Here is a 15,532-nt window from a genome sequence, read left to right as displayed (position 1 = left end):
CCGATTATGTTGGTAACTCGATTGAAACCGTCATGGTCTTATTATCACAGCAGTTTATTATGGCTATGGCTCAGTTGGATCCCGGGGTGATCAGTCCCGGGTTGCCGTTTAAGAACGCGATGGTGTGGGATGCGCATCGGGGAATAATAGATGGAAGAATTTAGACAAGTAAAGAGTAGTCGTTAGCTAGATAGTTCTATGAACATGGTAGGCGTTTAATGAAAGTAAATCACTGGAAATTAACACTTGATAAAAGTAAACATCTATCTAGCTCGCCGGGCCGCTTGGCCAGTGTGCCCAAGCTACGAGTAGAATCTTCTTAGGTTACCTGCATTCCATGTTCTCGGAATTTCTTTGCCGTCGAGTCTTTCCAGCTTGTAGGCGCCTTTGCCAAGCACTTCTTTGATTCTGTAGGGGCCTTCCCAGTTTGCCGCCAGCTTTCCTTCTCCTGGGGACGGCGGCCCGATGTTGTTTCATTGCAGGACGAGGTCTCTTTCCTCAAATTCCCTTCTGAGGACCTTGGTGTTGTATCGCAAGGCTATCCTCTGTTTCAGTGCTACCTCTGACAAGTGGTTCATCTCTCTGACCTCGTCTACCAGGTCTTTGTCCACTGCTTCTTCTACTCCTGCAAGGAGTAGCCGCGGACTTGGCTCACCGATCTCCACGGGTATCACTGCTTCGACCCCATATGTTAAGCGGAAGGGGGTTTCCCCGGTGGAGCTTTGCTCGGTTGTTCGGTAGGACCAGAGAACCGAGGCAAGCTCGTCGGTCCACGCGCCTTTTTTGCTATCTAAACACTTTTTAAGACCCAGTAAGATGATCTTATTTGCAGACTCCACTTGCCCGTTTGTTTGGGGGTGTTCAACTGAGGAGAACTTCTGTTTTATCCCTAAGCCGGTGAGAAACTCTGCGAACTTCTTGTCAGTGAATTGCGTCCCGTTATCCGAGATGACGATCTTCGGGATGCCGAAATGGGTTATCACCTGCCTCCACATGAACTTTCTACAATTGGATGAGGATATGCTAGCGAGCGGTTCAGCCTCTATCCATTTGGTGTAGTAGTCGATGGCAACTATGAGGTACTTGACCTGCCCCGGGCCAACTAGGAAGGGTCCCAAGAGGTCGACTCCCCACTGTGCGAAAGGTCGAGTGGACGTTAGTAAACTCAGCTAGGAAGCTAGCGCTCTGTGGAAGTTGGTGTTTTGTTGACACTTCGCGCATTTCCTTACGAACTCCTTGGAGTCATTCATCATTGTCGGCCAGTAGTATCCAGCTCGGATGAGCTTCCTTGCTAGGGCCTTGCCCCCGATATGGTGGCCGCAGCACCCCTTATGGACTTCTCTGAGCACGTAGTCCGTCTGGTCGGGGTGCAGACACTTCAGCAAAGGTTGGCTGAGTCCCTTTTTGAATAGCTGATCCTGTATGATCGTATATTTGGCGGCCTTCCTTCTTACCGCTTTGGCTTCCTTTTTGTCCTGGGGGAGTTTTCCGTTTTGCAAGAAGTCAACGATGGAGTCTATCCAAGAAGGGCCTATTTTGGTCAGGTGGAGGGCAACTGCTGGCTCTTTTGTGATGCCTTGGATGAGGGAGCGGTTGCCGATTCCGGGTTTTGTGCTCGCCAGCTTGGATAGGAGGTCTGACCGTGTGTTCCTCTCCCTTGGAACGTGTTGGACCGTGACTTCTTCAAATTGTTTGCTCAGCTCTTTGACCCTCTCTAAGTATTTCTGTAGTAGTGAGTCTCTAGCTTGGTAGCTTCCATTCACTTGCGAAGTGACGACTTGCGAGTCACTGCATACTTCCAGCCTCTTGGCCCCGACTTCCTGAGCTAGAACTAAACCCCCTAGAAGGGCTTCGTATTCTGCTTGGTTGTTCGATACGGGAAACTCAAACTTAACCGATTGTTCATAGATGACTCCGGCCGGACTTTCTAAGATGATCCCGGCACCCCCAGACGTCTGGTTGGAGGCTCCGTCTACATGGAGCTTCCACCGTGTGTCTGTGTCCTCGGTTGGATTCCTAGTTACTTCCACCAGGAAGTCTGCCATTGCTTGCGCCTTAATCGCGTGTCGGGGCTCGTAGCCTAGGTCGTATTGGGATAGTTCGATGGCCCAGGTCATCATCCTTCCCGCCAGATCGGGTTTTTGGAGCACCTGACGAATCCCCTGGTCCGTTCTAACGACTACCTGGTGACTCTGGAAGTATTGTCGTAATCGGCAGGAGGAGACCAGGAGTGCCAGTGCCAGCTTCTCCAGCTTGTTGTACCTAAGTTCTGCCCCTTGCAGCGCTCTACTCACAAAGTAGATTGGTTGCTGGGCTTTCCCTTCTTCACGCACCAACACCGCTGCAAGCGCTCCTTCTGTTATGGCTAGGTACAGATAAAGTGGTTCTCCGGTCTTGGGCTTCCCGAGCACTAGTTGAAAGCTTCTTCGCACGCAGGGGTCCACTCAAATGCTATTCCCTTCTTCATCAAAGCGAAAAAAGGTAGGGCCTTTGCTGCCGATGCACCGAGGAAACGGGACAACACTGTGAGCCTTCCCATCAGCCGCTAAACGTCTTTGATACAGCCCGGACTCCTCATCTGGAGTATTGCTTGGCACTTTTCAGGGTTGGCATCCACTCCCCTCTGGGTTATCATGAATCCTAGGAACTTTCTGGCCTCCATGGCAAAAGCGCACTTAAGCGGGTTGAGCCTCATGCCATGTTGTCGGAGGGATGCGAAGACGTTCTCCAGGTCGCTTATGAGATCGTCAGGGCAGGTGGTCTTTGCGAGGATATCATCCACGTAAACTTCCACCATCTCGCCGATGAGGTTGCTGAATATTTTGTTTATCAGCCTCTGGTATGTCGCCCCCGCGTTTTTCAGGCCAAAAGGCATCACTTTGTAGCAGTAGGTCCCTCCTGGCGTTATGAACGCCGTTTTATCCTCGTCTGATCGGTGCATCGGTATCTGGTTGTAGCCCGAGTAGGCATCCATAAAGCTCAGATATCGGTACCCCGCGGCCGGGTCAACGAGTGCATCAATGTTGGGGAGAGGATAGCAGTCCTTGGGACACGCCTTGTTGAGATCGGAGTAGTCTACACACATCCTCCATCTCCCAATGTGCTTTTTCACCAGGACCACATTTGACAACCAGGTAGAATAGTCTAGTTTCCGAATAAACCCTGCCTCAAGGAAGCTGGCCGTTTGCCTGGCCACTTCCTCTGCCCTCTCCTGAGACATTTTTCTTCTTCTTTGGGCCATTGGTTTGGCTTCCGGTTTAATGGCTAGGCGGTGTGACATGAGTCCGGATTCTATGCCTGGCATGTCGACAGGTGTCCAGGCAAACAAATTGCCATTGGCTCTGATCATTTCCATCAAAGGTTCTTTTAACTCATGGGGGAGGTTCCTATTCACGAACGTGAATTTTTCCTCCGAGTTTCCGACCCTAAACTTCTCCAGGTCCCCTTCGAGTTCGGGTCTTGGTTTGTCGTCAACTCTGGCATCCAGGTCGGCGAGAAATACCCCCGATGCCTCTTTAGACTTTTTTCTCAACGAGAGACTGGCATTGTCGCTGGTGACCGCCGTTTCCAGGTCTCCCCTCACAGACCCTACTGACCCTTCTTCAGTTATGAACTTCATCACTAACATCCTCGTGCTGATGACTCCTCCTAGGTCGTTGATTGTCTTTCTCCCCAGGATGATGTTGTAGGCGGTGGAGTCTCGTAGGATCACAAATTCGGCCATTACTGTTCTTCTCGCCTGGCCTTGTCCCAATGAGATCGACAGGGTGATTATGCCATCCAGCTTGATGAAATGGTCCCCGAGCCCTACGACGCCGTGCTGGTGCGTCTGTAGGTCGGCGTCCCTTAGGCCCAAAGCATCGAACACATTGCGGAACATGATGTTCGAGTCTACCCCTGTATCTACAAGGATTTGTTTGACAAGACCGGTTCCTACTCTGGCCGTTATGACCATGGGGGGACTCTCTCCGACCTCGTCGAACCACTGATCTTCCGGGCCGAACGAAATGGGTGGTAGCTTCCTAGTGCTTCGCGTGGAAGATGAGGAGACTGCCAGGACTTTAGCGTCTTTCCTGTGTGCCGACCTTGACCTAGGTGCTGCATTCCTGGCTGTTACCACGTTTACTATGGTGAGGCCCCGGTCGTCGTCATCCGGTTCTTGGCGTCGCTTCGGTGCCCTAGTCCCATCCTCACCATCGTGGTCGCGATTCCGTCGCCTCGGCTCCCTAATAAGGTGGGAAAATTCGGCTAGCTTTCCATCCTTGATGGCCTGCTCCAGGGCGTCCTTTAGATCGAAGCAGTCTTGGATTTTATGCCCATAGCCCTTGTTATAATCACAGTAGAAGCTTCGGTTTCCCCCTGTTCGTTCCTTCAGTGGTCGGGGCTTCGACAAGATCCCTTTTCCGGCAATTTGTTGATAAACTTCCATGATCGGCGCAGTGAGGATAGTGTAGTTGGTGAATTTCCCGACACGAGGAAATGGTTTGGGTGCCTTGCTCGGGCCGTCGTCTCTGGCATGTTCCCTTTGACCTTCCCTGCTTCCGCGGTGCCGATCTTGGATTTCTTGCATACTCCACACTGGTTTCGTGGTAAGGTGCTTTCTGAAGTCCTCGTTCAGGAGTCCGTTCGTTAAGCACAAACTTGCGACTGAGTCCGTCAGCCCGTTGATTTCCAGGCACTCACCGTTGAATCTATCTAGGTATTTCCTGGTCGACTCGCCGGGTCGCTGAGTCACCCCGAGCAGGTTGATTGGGTGCTTCGCCTTTGCAATTCTGGTCGTGAATTGGGCTAAGAAGGCATGGCTGATGTCCGCGAAGCCGGTCACCGAGCCCTGTGGGAGGTTATTGAACCACCGTATTGCAGGTCCCACTAGGGTGACCGGAAAGGCGCGACACCTTACCTCATCACCCACTCCTTCAAGGTTCATTCTGGCCTCAAAGGCCGTGAGATGTTCCAGCGGGTCTTGCATTCTGTCGTACCTCATGTCCGTTGGCTTGTCAAAATGTTTTGGCAGTCGGACCTCGAGTATGGAACGATGAAATGGGGTCGCCCCCATTATCACGGGTCCCCGTGTTCTCGTCGCTCTTCCTTCATCGTCTTCCCGACGAGCGTCTTCGGATCCTCGATCTGTAGTACGCCGCCTTTCGCATCTAGCATATATGACGGGGTCATGGCGTCTTCTCGCGCATCCTCTTTCCCCAGCGCTCTCGGATTCAGCCTGGGGGCTGGGCGTGCGTCTAGAGTGGCTCCTAGAGTGAGAGCGGGAGTGGCTTTGTTCTGGGGTGTGTTGGTCGCGCTCTCTGTCTGCTAGCCGGCGTTCCAAGTCTTGCATCCTGTGGCATAGTTCTTGCATTATTCTAGCGTGGTTGTCGCCAGTTCCCCAGAAGGGGTGTCTCTCGCGGGATTGTGTTGTGTGCCTCGGAGGGGATCTTGGATGTTGCTGGGAAGCAGTCGCGATGGCATCCTCTCCAGGCTCGGCCTCGTGGTTTGTTCCAGTTTGGACTAGTACGAAGTCCATCGACGATCCCCACAGACGGCGCCAATGTTTGATAGGTCGGATGCCGTATGGGTCGGGTGAATATCCCGGTCAACAAGGGGGAATCGACTGGACGTTCGTCTCCGGATTGGGGGGTAAGCGAGGTCCCGAGCTCTTCAGATGTGGAAGGGGGTGTCACCTACAAAGACACTCCGACGCGCAAGTCAGTGAAGTGTGCAGGCGAAAAAAGAGGGTAGAGTCATGTGACGTACCTCGGGGGAAGGGTAAAAACCTTCCCCTTATATACTGTGCAGAGGTGGGCCCTGCAAGGACAGGCCCACTTTCTCCGAGGCGTTCTCCTCACAGCTGTAGGTGAGCTGTCAGGGACGCGCGTCCGGGTCGGCTGTGGGGCGCCTTGCCCCTGATTGTTAGGGTCGGGTGGCGCTTGGGTCGGGCCAACCCGTAGAGGGTTTGGGCCGGGCCGTAACAAATACCAAATTGTAATGACCCAATTTTTAATATGTCTAGATCATACCGGAAACTGAGCGCTACCAATTTGTCTTCCTAATTATTATCTATTATTTATCATATGAGCTTGATTCGTTGTTAAAAGCGTAGTTAATTTGCGAGGTGTATTTTTTTTTTTTGAAAATGTTTGGATTAGTAGACGGAATCACTCATAATCAATTCACAAGTAATAACAGATAAAACAGTTATAAACAACCACACATAAATACATCACGAGTAGCTAGCAACATTCAGTTATCCAGCCTCTATTAGAGTATAGACCTTTAGTTAGAACACCCCTAGATATAGCTAGATAATAACTATATACATATACATACATACAACATCCCAGGTCCTGACCTGTTCAAGAGGTCTCTAAGCTGGCACCTAGGCTAGCCTAGATTCTATACTCACCTAGTCCCTCTAAACTACTAAAGCGAGGGAAAGTACGTTCTAAGTCTTCACAACTCAAGTCAGGTGGAATGTCATCAAAAGATAGAACATCATCTGCTACTCCTCTGCACGATCAGACTTTTCCATAGGACGTCTCTCTGGTACCTCATGAAGTAGCCACACAACAGGAATCTCGTACACAGGATTTAGGTTAAAGTGCGCATACGAACGGGGTGCAGACGTTGGCTGGTTTCACAGTATATACATATAAACAGAGAACGATATTCACCCTAGACTCAGAAGACTATCTAGAGCAGAATCCTCTTCTTGCGAACGGTCATCAGCGAACTATGGTAAGGTACTCTTACTTCCATCTGAAGGGGGAAGGGAGAGAGAAGGGGTAAGAACTGGGGAGTTCTTAGTAGGGCCGGGGTTATTAGTTACGTTCATTTATTTGGGGTCGATTAGTAGACGAATAACATAATATAGCGAAGCAGTAAACAGAAGATAAAGATAGAAAGATAAAGTAGAGACAACAGAAAGCAGAACACAAACAAAAGAATACAAGAAAATAAAACACAGAAATAGCATACAAACAGACAAACATAAAGAAGTAGATCACACACAGAAAGGAATGCAACAGAGAATGATGCACAGACAAGAATGATGCATGTCTAGCCCTAGCGCAGGCCATGAGCTCATGTGTCGGTTGGCTGCCCGCAATTCCGACATTTATCCGGTCACGAGTAATCCCGATTTCCCGGATACGATTTTCCGTTCCTAAATAAATGCGCATATAATAATAGCCGCTCATTTGAGACAGCCTCTGCTTACTGCAGGAAAATATATATATATATATATATATATATATATATATATATATATATATATATATATATATATATATATATATATATACTCTGCTCTGCTCTGGGGAAGCAGAAAATGGCTGTAGGTAACTTAGTTTTCCTACAGAGGATCTGGGTTGCATTAAGCAACTAATATATATTGAATATAGCTCTGGTTGCATCAAGCAACTAATATATATATATATATATATATATATATATATATATATATATCTTTATTATATTACTCTTCTCTTTATATCTCTTTACTCTGTTCTGGTTTCTCTTTTCTCTGTATCTCTTTACTCTATTTTAATTACTCTGTTCTCTGTATCTCTTTTCTCTTCTCTGATTACTCTTTTCATCTGTATCTATATTACTCTTTTTCTCCTTATCTCTTTACTTTACTCTGGTTACTCTGTTCTGTGTTTCTCTACTCTTCTCTAATTTTTCTGCTTAACGTATGTATTTAAAGCTTATGTAAATTTCGGTATGAATAGTTAGTTTGTCCCAAGTATAGGTTCATTAAGTCTATAATAAAACAGTTTAACTTTTCATATTATACCTAACCCTAGTTGCAACTCAAGTACTAACTAAGTTGCCCTAGTTCGTTCACTAGTCTCTGTCTGTTTTTCTATCGTAAAAATTTTACAGACTTTTTCTTTGGTTTTTATCTTTTCTTTAATTTTTTATCTTTTATTTATCTTTGCCTCACTAACATGTTATTACCACTCCCTAAGTGTTTTATGAAGGTAATTATGAGATTCTGCACTTAAAGTTGTCTTTCTAAAGCTTTTACAGAAAACTGTCTTTTTCGTATTATTTTATTATTAAATTTTCGAAAATTACCTTGCCTTTACCTTTTAACCTTTAAAATTAACTTTTTACCCCGGTAACTTTTAATATTTCTACTTTAACCACCCTAACTTTCAGAAATTACAAAATAACCCCTCAAACACCAAAATATTTACTTCCTTGCCCTTTCTAAGATCTAAAAGGTGTTCTTCAATGTTCTTCACCACACTCAAAGTGTTCTTCATGTTCTTCGTATATTCTTCAAATTCTTTCTCTGTTTTTACCCGTTTTTTAGTCTTTTTAGCAACCGATTTTTACCAAAATTCAAAACAAATTCCCAGCCACTAAAATCCCATATTTTCTACATGATTTTAACACAAATTGAACCCCAATTTAGGGTCTAGGTTTTCGTTTTCCAGCAGCCACAAGAACATACATTCATAGCTTGAATTTCATCAAATTTCATCAAAATTTCACCAAATTTTCACCAAGAATCAATCATATATGCAACCAATTTTTAGCACAGCCAAATCATACAACATTCACACAACTCAAACACAAATATTCAAGATTAATTTCATGACACCCTACCTTGATTTGCTGCTCCAAATCCGGTTACTCTTTGAAGTGTTCTTAAAGCACTTTTTCCTCCTAAAACACATCAAGAACAACTTTAAAACTCTAAACCATCAACTAAACGAACTTCAGCAGCATCTTAGGAAGGTTATCCTCACCTTAAACGTGCAGGAAATCAAAGATCTTTGGTCCACAAGTCAAGCTAAGCAAGAGATCTAAGGAAGAACATCAAGAAAACACTTGTTTAAGCATGTTTCCTTGAAAACCGAATTGAAAGGGGAAAGGAACAGCTATCTCACCTTATTTCCATCCTTGATAAGTTACATGGTTATGTAGAGGAAGAAGAGAGGATCATTTTGGTGAAATCGGAGTTTTGATTTTAGTTTTAGTTTAGAAGAAATCAAGCTTTGAAGATTAAGTGTTCATGAAAGTTTCTCTCTTTTCTCTCTTGTTATTTTCGGCCAAAATGATGAAATGAGACAGCCTTGGAGGTCTTGGAGGTGTAAGGTGAGTTGTGATTGGTTGGCTTGGAGGTGGATTAAAATAATATTAAAATATCTCTGGTGTACAACTACTAAAACTAGGTGTATCGAAACACTCGTAAAAACATCTCTAAAAATTATTTTCTGAGCTACTAGCATAAATAACACTAGTAACATATTTATTATGAGAATAGAACATGTATAATGAGGCCTTAGCATTGCTAAATTCATCAGAGAGTGCTAGTACTAAGCTGCACCAGTAAACTGTAAACCCGGTTAAACCGATTTTCTATTTTTAACAAAAATAGACCAGGTAACCTTATAATATCATTCAAGAATTTTCTAATACTAATATAATGATAATATTATACTATTATCTCTCTCCTCTCATGAATCGAGTCTGGTTCGTCAAACAGAGACTATTTACAAAAATCAGAATCAAAACTGCCAACCGATACGGTTCAAAAACTAGGTTATTCGCGATTGCATTATCGAGCTTGCCTCAGAGGAGGTTCTAGCTTAAGGATGACATAATAATAATGAGGATTGAGATGCTTGATGATATATCAGAGGTGTTCCCTTTACTGATCTTTCGGAGAAATCTGAACTTTCAGAAAAGATCTCATGTACCCGGACCACCCCTGAAGACAACTCTCGCAAAGATCAGGATCCATTCACTAGGGAAATCATGAAGACTAAAATCCCCAAAGAGATATGACTTTGTATGATGGCACTACAGATCCCAACCATCACCTCAGCAACTTCAGAAGCAGAATGTACCTCACTGACGCCTCAGACGCTGTTTGCTGCAAAGCTTTTCCAACGACTCTCACGAAGACAACAATTAGATGGTTCGACAACCTACCTCCAAAGTCCATATCCAACTTTGAGGACCTGGCCAAAAAATTCCTGGCCAGATTCTCCATCCAAAAAGACAAGGCTAAGCACGTCCCCAGTCTACTAGGTATCAAGCAAGGAGATCGGAAAAGTCTCCGCAACTACATGGAAAGATTCAACAAAACGTGCCTAGACATACAAAGCTTACCAACAGAGGCTGCCGTCATGGGCCTCATCAATGGCCTATGAGAAGGACCCTTCAGCCAATCTATATCAAAGAAATATCCCACATCCCTAGACGAGGTACAGGAGCGGGCAGAGAAGTACATCAACATGGAAGAAAATTCTCGACTTGGAGAAGCCTCGAAATCCGGTTTCACCTACCGAGATAAAGATAGAGAATCCAAGAAGAAGGAAGATCGAATGGGCAAAAAAATAAAAAAGTATCATAATTACACCCCTCTTCGGGTGTCCCTTGTGGATATTTACAAAGAAGTTTGTAACACAGAAAAGATACCCCCAGCTCGACCACTCAAAGGCAAAAAAGGAGGAGGAAATCAGAACGAGTACTGTGAATATCATCAGGTCCGAGGACATTCCACCAACGAGTGCTTCGACTTAAAAAATATCATAGAAAAGTTAGTAAGGAAAGGAAAACTAAATCGGTATCTAGCCACCCGAGATGATGAACAAAGAAAAAGACGAAGAGATGAAGACGTCAGATGAGTTGAGCGATCACCTCATACGCCAGAAAGACATGTCCATATGATACACGAAGGATTTGCAGGAGGTGAAATCTCCAAATCATCCTGCAAAAGATACCTCAAAGAAGTATATCATGTTGAAGGGAAGGAGGAAGCACCCGACATCCCTGTAATCACGTTCACCAAAGAAGACACATCCGGTATCATCTCAGGACACGATGATCCCATGGTCATCACCATCATACTAGCAAACGCTAACCTCCACCGCACATTAATAGACCAAGGGAGTTCTGCCGACATCTTATTCAAAACTGCCTTCGACAAACTCGGCCTAGAAGAAAAAGAGCTTAGAGCATACCCGAACAGCCTGTTCGGACTGGGAGATACCCCAGTACAACCACTGGGATACGTGTCGCTACACACAACCTTCGGAAAAGGGAACCAATCCAGAACACTCAAGATAGACTACATTGTGGTCAACGTGAGTTCAGCCTACAATGCCCTAATAGGTCGGACAACATTAAATCAACTCGGCGCAATAGTCTCGACTCCACATCTATGCATGAAATTCCCAACTACAGAAGGGATAGCTACGATAAAAGCAGATCAAAAGATGGTACGCCGCTGTTATAACGAAAGTCTAAACCTCAGAGGTAGAGGAGAAGAGTTCCATACAATTGAGCTTGGTGGAGTTCAGAGACGTGAAGAACTCCGTCCACAACCCGAAGGAGAAATAGAGAAAGTTCAGATCGGGGATACCTCAGACAAAACAACTAATATTGGCACGATCCTGAAGGGAGACACAAAAGAATTACTAGTACATTTCTTACGAGATAATGTCGATCTCTTCGCATGGAAAGCTGCAGACATGCCAGGCATAGACCCCAAGCTAATGAGTCACAAGTTGGCGGTCTATCCAGAATCTCGGCCGGTACAGCAGAGACGAAGAAAACTTGGGCCAGAACGATCCCAAGCTATGGAAGAACAGGTACAAGCACTACTGGAGGCAGGATTTATAAGAGAAGTCAAGTACCCACTATGGCTAGCTAACGTCGTCTTGGTGAAAAAATCAAATGGGAAGTGCCAAATGTGCACCGACTACACCGACCTCAACAAAGCCTGCCCAAAAGATCCTTACCCACTCCCAAGTATCGACGCCCTGGTAGATGCTTCCTCCGGATATAGATACCTCTCGTTTATGGATGCATATTCCGGATACAACCAAATTCCCATGTATCCACCAGATCAAGAAAAGACCTCATTTTTAACGCCAAAAGCAAATTACTGCTACATTGTGATGCCTTTTGGCATCAAGAATGCGGGAAGTCTACGTGGACGACATGTTAATAAAGACACAAAGCGAAGAAACATTATTGTCCGACCTGGCCCAAGTGTTCGACACTATAAGGAAGCATGACATGCGACTCAATCCCACAAAGTGCACCTTTGCAGTAGAAGCGGGCAAATTCATAGGTTTCATGCTCACACAAAGAGGAATTGAAGCAAATCCAGACAAATTCCAGGCTATATTCAACATGAAGAGCCTGACTTGTGTTAGAGAGGTACAACAACTCAACGGGAGATTGGCAGCCTTATCCAGATTCTTAGCAGGATCAGCAATAAGATCTCTCCCCTTCTATGCCACTTTAAGGAAAGGAAAGAAGTTTGAATGGACAACAGAATGCGAGCAAGCCTTCCAGGATTTCAAAAACTTCCTGGGACGACTGCCTATCCTAACTCGACCACGAGAGGAAGAACCACTCGTATTATACCTTGCAGTAGGAAGTCAGGCAGTAGCCTCAGCACTAGTTCGAGAGGACGACAAAGGACAACATCCTGTATATTTCATCAGTAAAGCGCTGCAGGGATCCGAGCTAAACTACCAAAAAATAGAAAAGTTTGCCTACACTCTCATACTGACATCTTGATGACTTCGCAGATACTTCCAGGCCCACACCATTAAGGTTCGGACCAACCAGCCCATAAAGGGGATACTGTAGAAAACAGATCTAGCAGGCAAAATTTTACAATGGGCAGTCGAGTTATCTGAGTTTGACCTCCAATACGAAGTTCGGATAGCCATCAAATCACAATACTTGGCCGACTTCATTGCAGAATTCACAGATACCCTAGAAACCCCCCACAGAATGGAATCTCTACGTGGACGAGTCTTCAAATAAGACTGGAAGTGGCGCAGATGTGATAATAGAAAGCAACCAAGGAACCCAAGTTGAGCTTTCCCTCAAATTTGGGTTCCCGGCCTCAAACAACCAGGCAGAATATGAAGCGTTACTAGCTGGTTTGAAGCTGGCTAAGGAGGTTGGAGCTCAAAAACTCAACATCTTTAGCGACTCACAAGTAGTCACTTCACAGATAACAGGGAGTTACCAAGCCAAAGATCCCACCATGAAAAAGTATTTGGATATAACCAAAGAACAGCTCGAACAACTTGGGGAATATAAGATCTGCCACATACCCCGTGGTGCACGAAATTGTGATGTCCAGGCTCAAACAATCCCTCGCAACGTGAGCAACTTGGTACGCGTTATCATGATTACACTTTAATTATGTAAAATTCATGGCTCTTTCTTTCCCTGGTAATGGCGCCAAGAACATGGTGCCAATACCATGGTTCACAACTTCGATACAACTAACCAGCAAGTGCACTGGGTCGTCCAAGTAATACCTTACGTGAGTAAGGGTCGAATCCCACGGAGATTGTTGGTATGAAGCAAGCTATGGTCACCTTGTAAATCTCAATCAGGCGGATATAAAATAATTATGGAGTTTTCGAATAATAAATAATAGAATAGGGATAGAGGTACTTATGTAAATCATTGGTAGGAATTTCAGATAAGCGAATGGAGATGCTTTTCGTTCCTCTGAACCTCTGCTTTCCTGCTATCTTCATCCAATCAGTCTTACTCCTTTCCATGGCTGGCTTTATGTGATACATCACCACTGTCAATGGCTACTTTCGGTCATCTCTCGGGAAAATGATCCAATGCCCTGTCACGACACGGCTAATCGTCTGGAGGCATCACCCTTGTCAATGGCTTCATCTTATCCTCTCAGGGAATAATATGCTCACGCACTCTGTCACGGCACGGCTATTCATCTGTCGGTTCTCGATCATGCTGGAATAGGATTTACTATCCTTTTGCGTCTGTCACTAACGCCCTGCAATCGCGAGTTTGGAGCTCGTCACAGTCATTCATTCATTGAATCCTACTCGGAATACCACAGACAAGGTTTAGACTTTCCGGATTCTCTTGAATGCCGCCATCATTCTAGCTTACGCCACGAAGATTCTGGTTAGGAGATCTAAGAGATATTCATTCTAGCTTATTTCATGTAGAACGGAAGTGTTTGTCAGGCACGTGTTCATAGGGGAGAATGGTGATGAGCGTCACACATAATCATCACCTTCATCACGTTCTTGGGTGCGAATGGATATCTTAGAAGCGAAATAAGATGAATTGAATAGAAAACAGTAGTACTTTGCATTAATCTTTGAGGGACAGCAGAGCTCCACACCTTAATCTATGGAGTGTAGAAACTCTACCGTTGAAAATACATAAGTGAAAGGTCCAGGCATGGCCGAGATGGCCAGCCCCCTAAAATGTGATCAATAGTCTCCTAAGATGAACAATGGATTAAAACTGAGACCAAAGATGTCTAATACAATAGTAAGAGGTCCTATTTATAATAAACTAGCTACTAGGGTTTACATGAGTAAGTAATTGATGCATAAATCCACTTCCTGGGCCCACTTGGTGTGTGTTTGGGCTGAGCTTGAGTGTTGCACGTGCTGAGGTCATTTGTGGAGTTGAACGCCAGGTTTTGATCTATTTCTGGTGTTCAACTCTGGTTTTGGATCCTTTTCTGGCGCTGGATGCCAGATTTGGGTAGAAAGCTGGCGTTGAACGCCAGTTTACGTCATCTATTCTTGGCCAAAGTATGGACTATTATATATTGCTGGAAAGCCCTAGATGTCTACTTTCCAACGCAATTGGAAGGGCGCCATTTCGAGTTCTGTAGCTCCAGAAAATCCACTTTGAGTGCAGGAAGGTCAGAATCCAACAGCATCAGCAGTCCTTCTTCAACCTCTGAATCTGATTTCTGCTCAAGTCCCTCAATTTCAGCCAGAAATTACCTGAAATCACAGAAAAACACACAAACTCATAGTAAAGTATAGAAATGTGAATTTAACATAAAAACTAATGAAAACATCCCTAAAAGTAACTAGATCCTACTAAAAATATACTAAAAACAATGCCAAAAAGCGTATAAATTATCCGCTCATCACAACACCAAACTTAAATTGTTGCTTGTCCCCAAGCAACTTAAAATCAAATAGGATAAAAGAAGAGAATATACTATAAATTCCAAACTATCAATAAAACATAGCTCCAATCAAATGAGCGGGACTTATAGCTTTTTGCCTCTTGAATAGTTTTGGCATCTCACTTTATCCATTGAGGTTCAGAATGATTGGCATCTATAGGAACTTCAGATTTTGAATAGTGTTATTGACTCTCCTAGTTCAGTATGATGATTCTTGAACACAGCTTCTTTATGAGTCTTGGCCGTGGCCCTAAGCACTTTGTTTTCCAGTATTACCACCGGATACATAAATGCCACAGACACATAATTGGGTGAACCTTTTCAGATTGTGACTCAACTTTGCTAAAGTCCCCAATTAGAGGTGTCCAGGGTTCTTAAGCACACTCTTTTTTTGCTTTGGACCTTGACTTTAACCGCTCAGTCTCAAGTTTTCACTTGACACCTACACGCCACAAGCACATGGTTAGGGACAGCTTGATTTAGCCGCTTAGACCAGGATTTTATTCCTTTAGGCCCTCCTATCCACTGATGCTCAAAGCCTTGGGATCCTTTTTATTTTCCCTTGCC

At 44.8% G+C, this 15,532-nt stretch overlaps 1 protein-coding gene across 1 annotated transcript; it reads right to left on the bottom strand.

Moving 5' to 3' along the window:
- Positions 1-473: 473 nt before the first annotated feature.
- LOC140180234 (uncharacterized) lies at positions 474-5,518 on the bottom strand. The gene is made up of 3 exons (XM_072220686.1): positions 2,563-5,518; positions 1,230-2,410; positions 474-983 (listed from the first exon to the last, which is right to left on the bottom strand). The coding sequence occupies exons 1-3, from the start codon at positions 5,516-5,518 to the stop codon at positions 474-476; spliced, it is 4,647 nt and encodes a 1,548-aa protein (XP_072076787.1).
- Positions 5,519-15,532: the final 10,014 nt, after the last annotated feature.

The sequence above is a fragment of the Arachis hypogaea genome, chromosome 16, assembly GCF_003086295.3.
Source record: "Arachis hypogaea cultivar Tifrunner chromosome 16, arahy.Tifrunner.gnm2.J5K5, whole genome shotgun sequence".
Lineage (NCBI taxonomy): Eukaryota > Viridiplantae > Streptophyta > Magnoliopsida > Fabales > Fabaceae > Arachis > Arachis hypogaea.
This window is presented reverse-complemented; position numbering and strand designations above follow the sequence as displayed.

Bases quoted from the DNA above. Each gene is read 5' to 3' on its own strand.
- LOC140180234 (XM_072220686.1), bottom strand. From the start codon at position 5,518: ATGGACTTCGTACTAGTCCAAACTGGAACAAACCACGAGGCCGAGCCT. The intron at 2,411-2,562 runs GTATCAAAGACG...GCTTTCAACTAG, and splicing joins CCAGATGAGGAGTCCGGGCT to TGCTCGGGAAGCCCAAGACC. The intron at 984-1,229 runs GTAAGGAAATGC...ATGTGGAGGCAG, and splicing joins TGAATGACTCCAAGGAGTTC to GTGATAACCCATTTCGGCAT.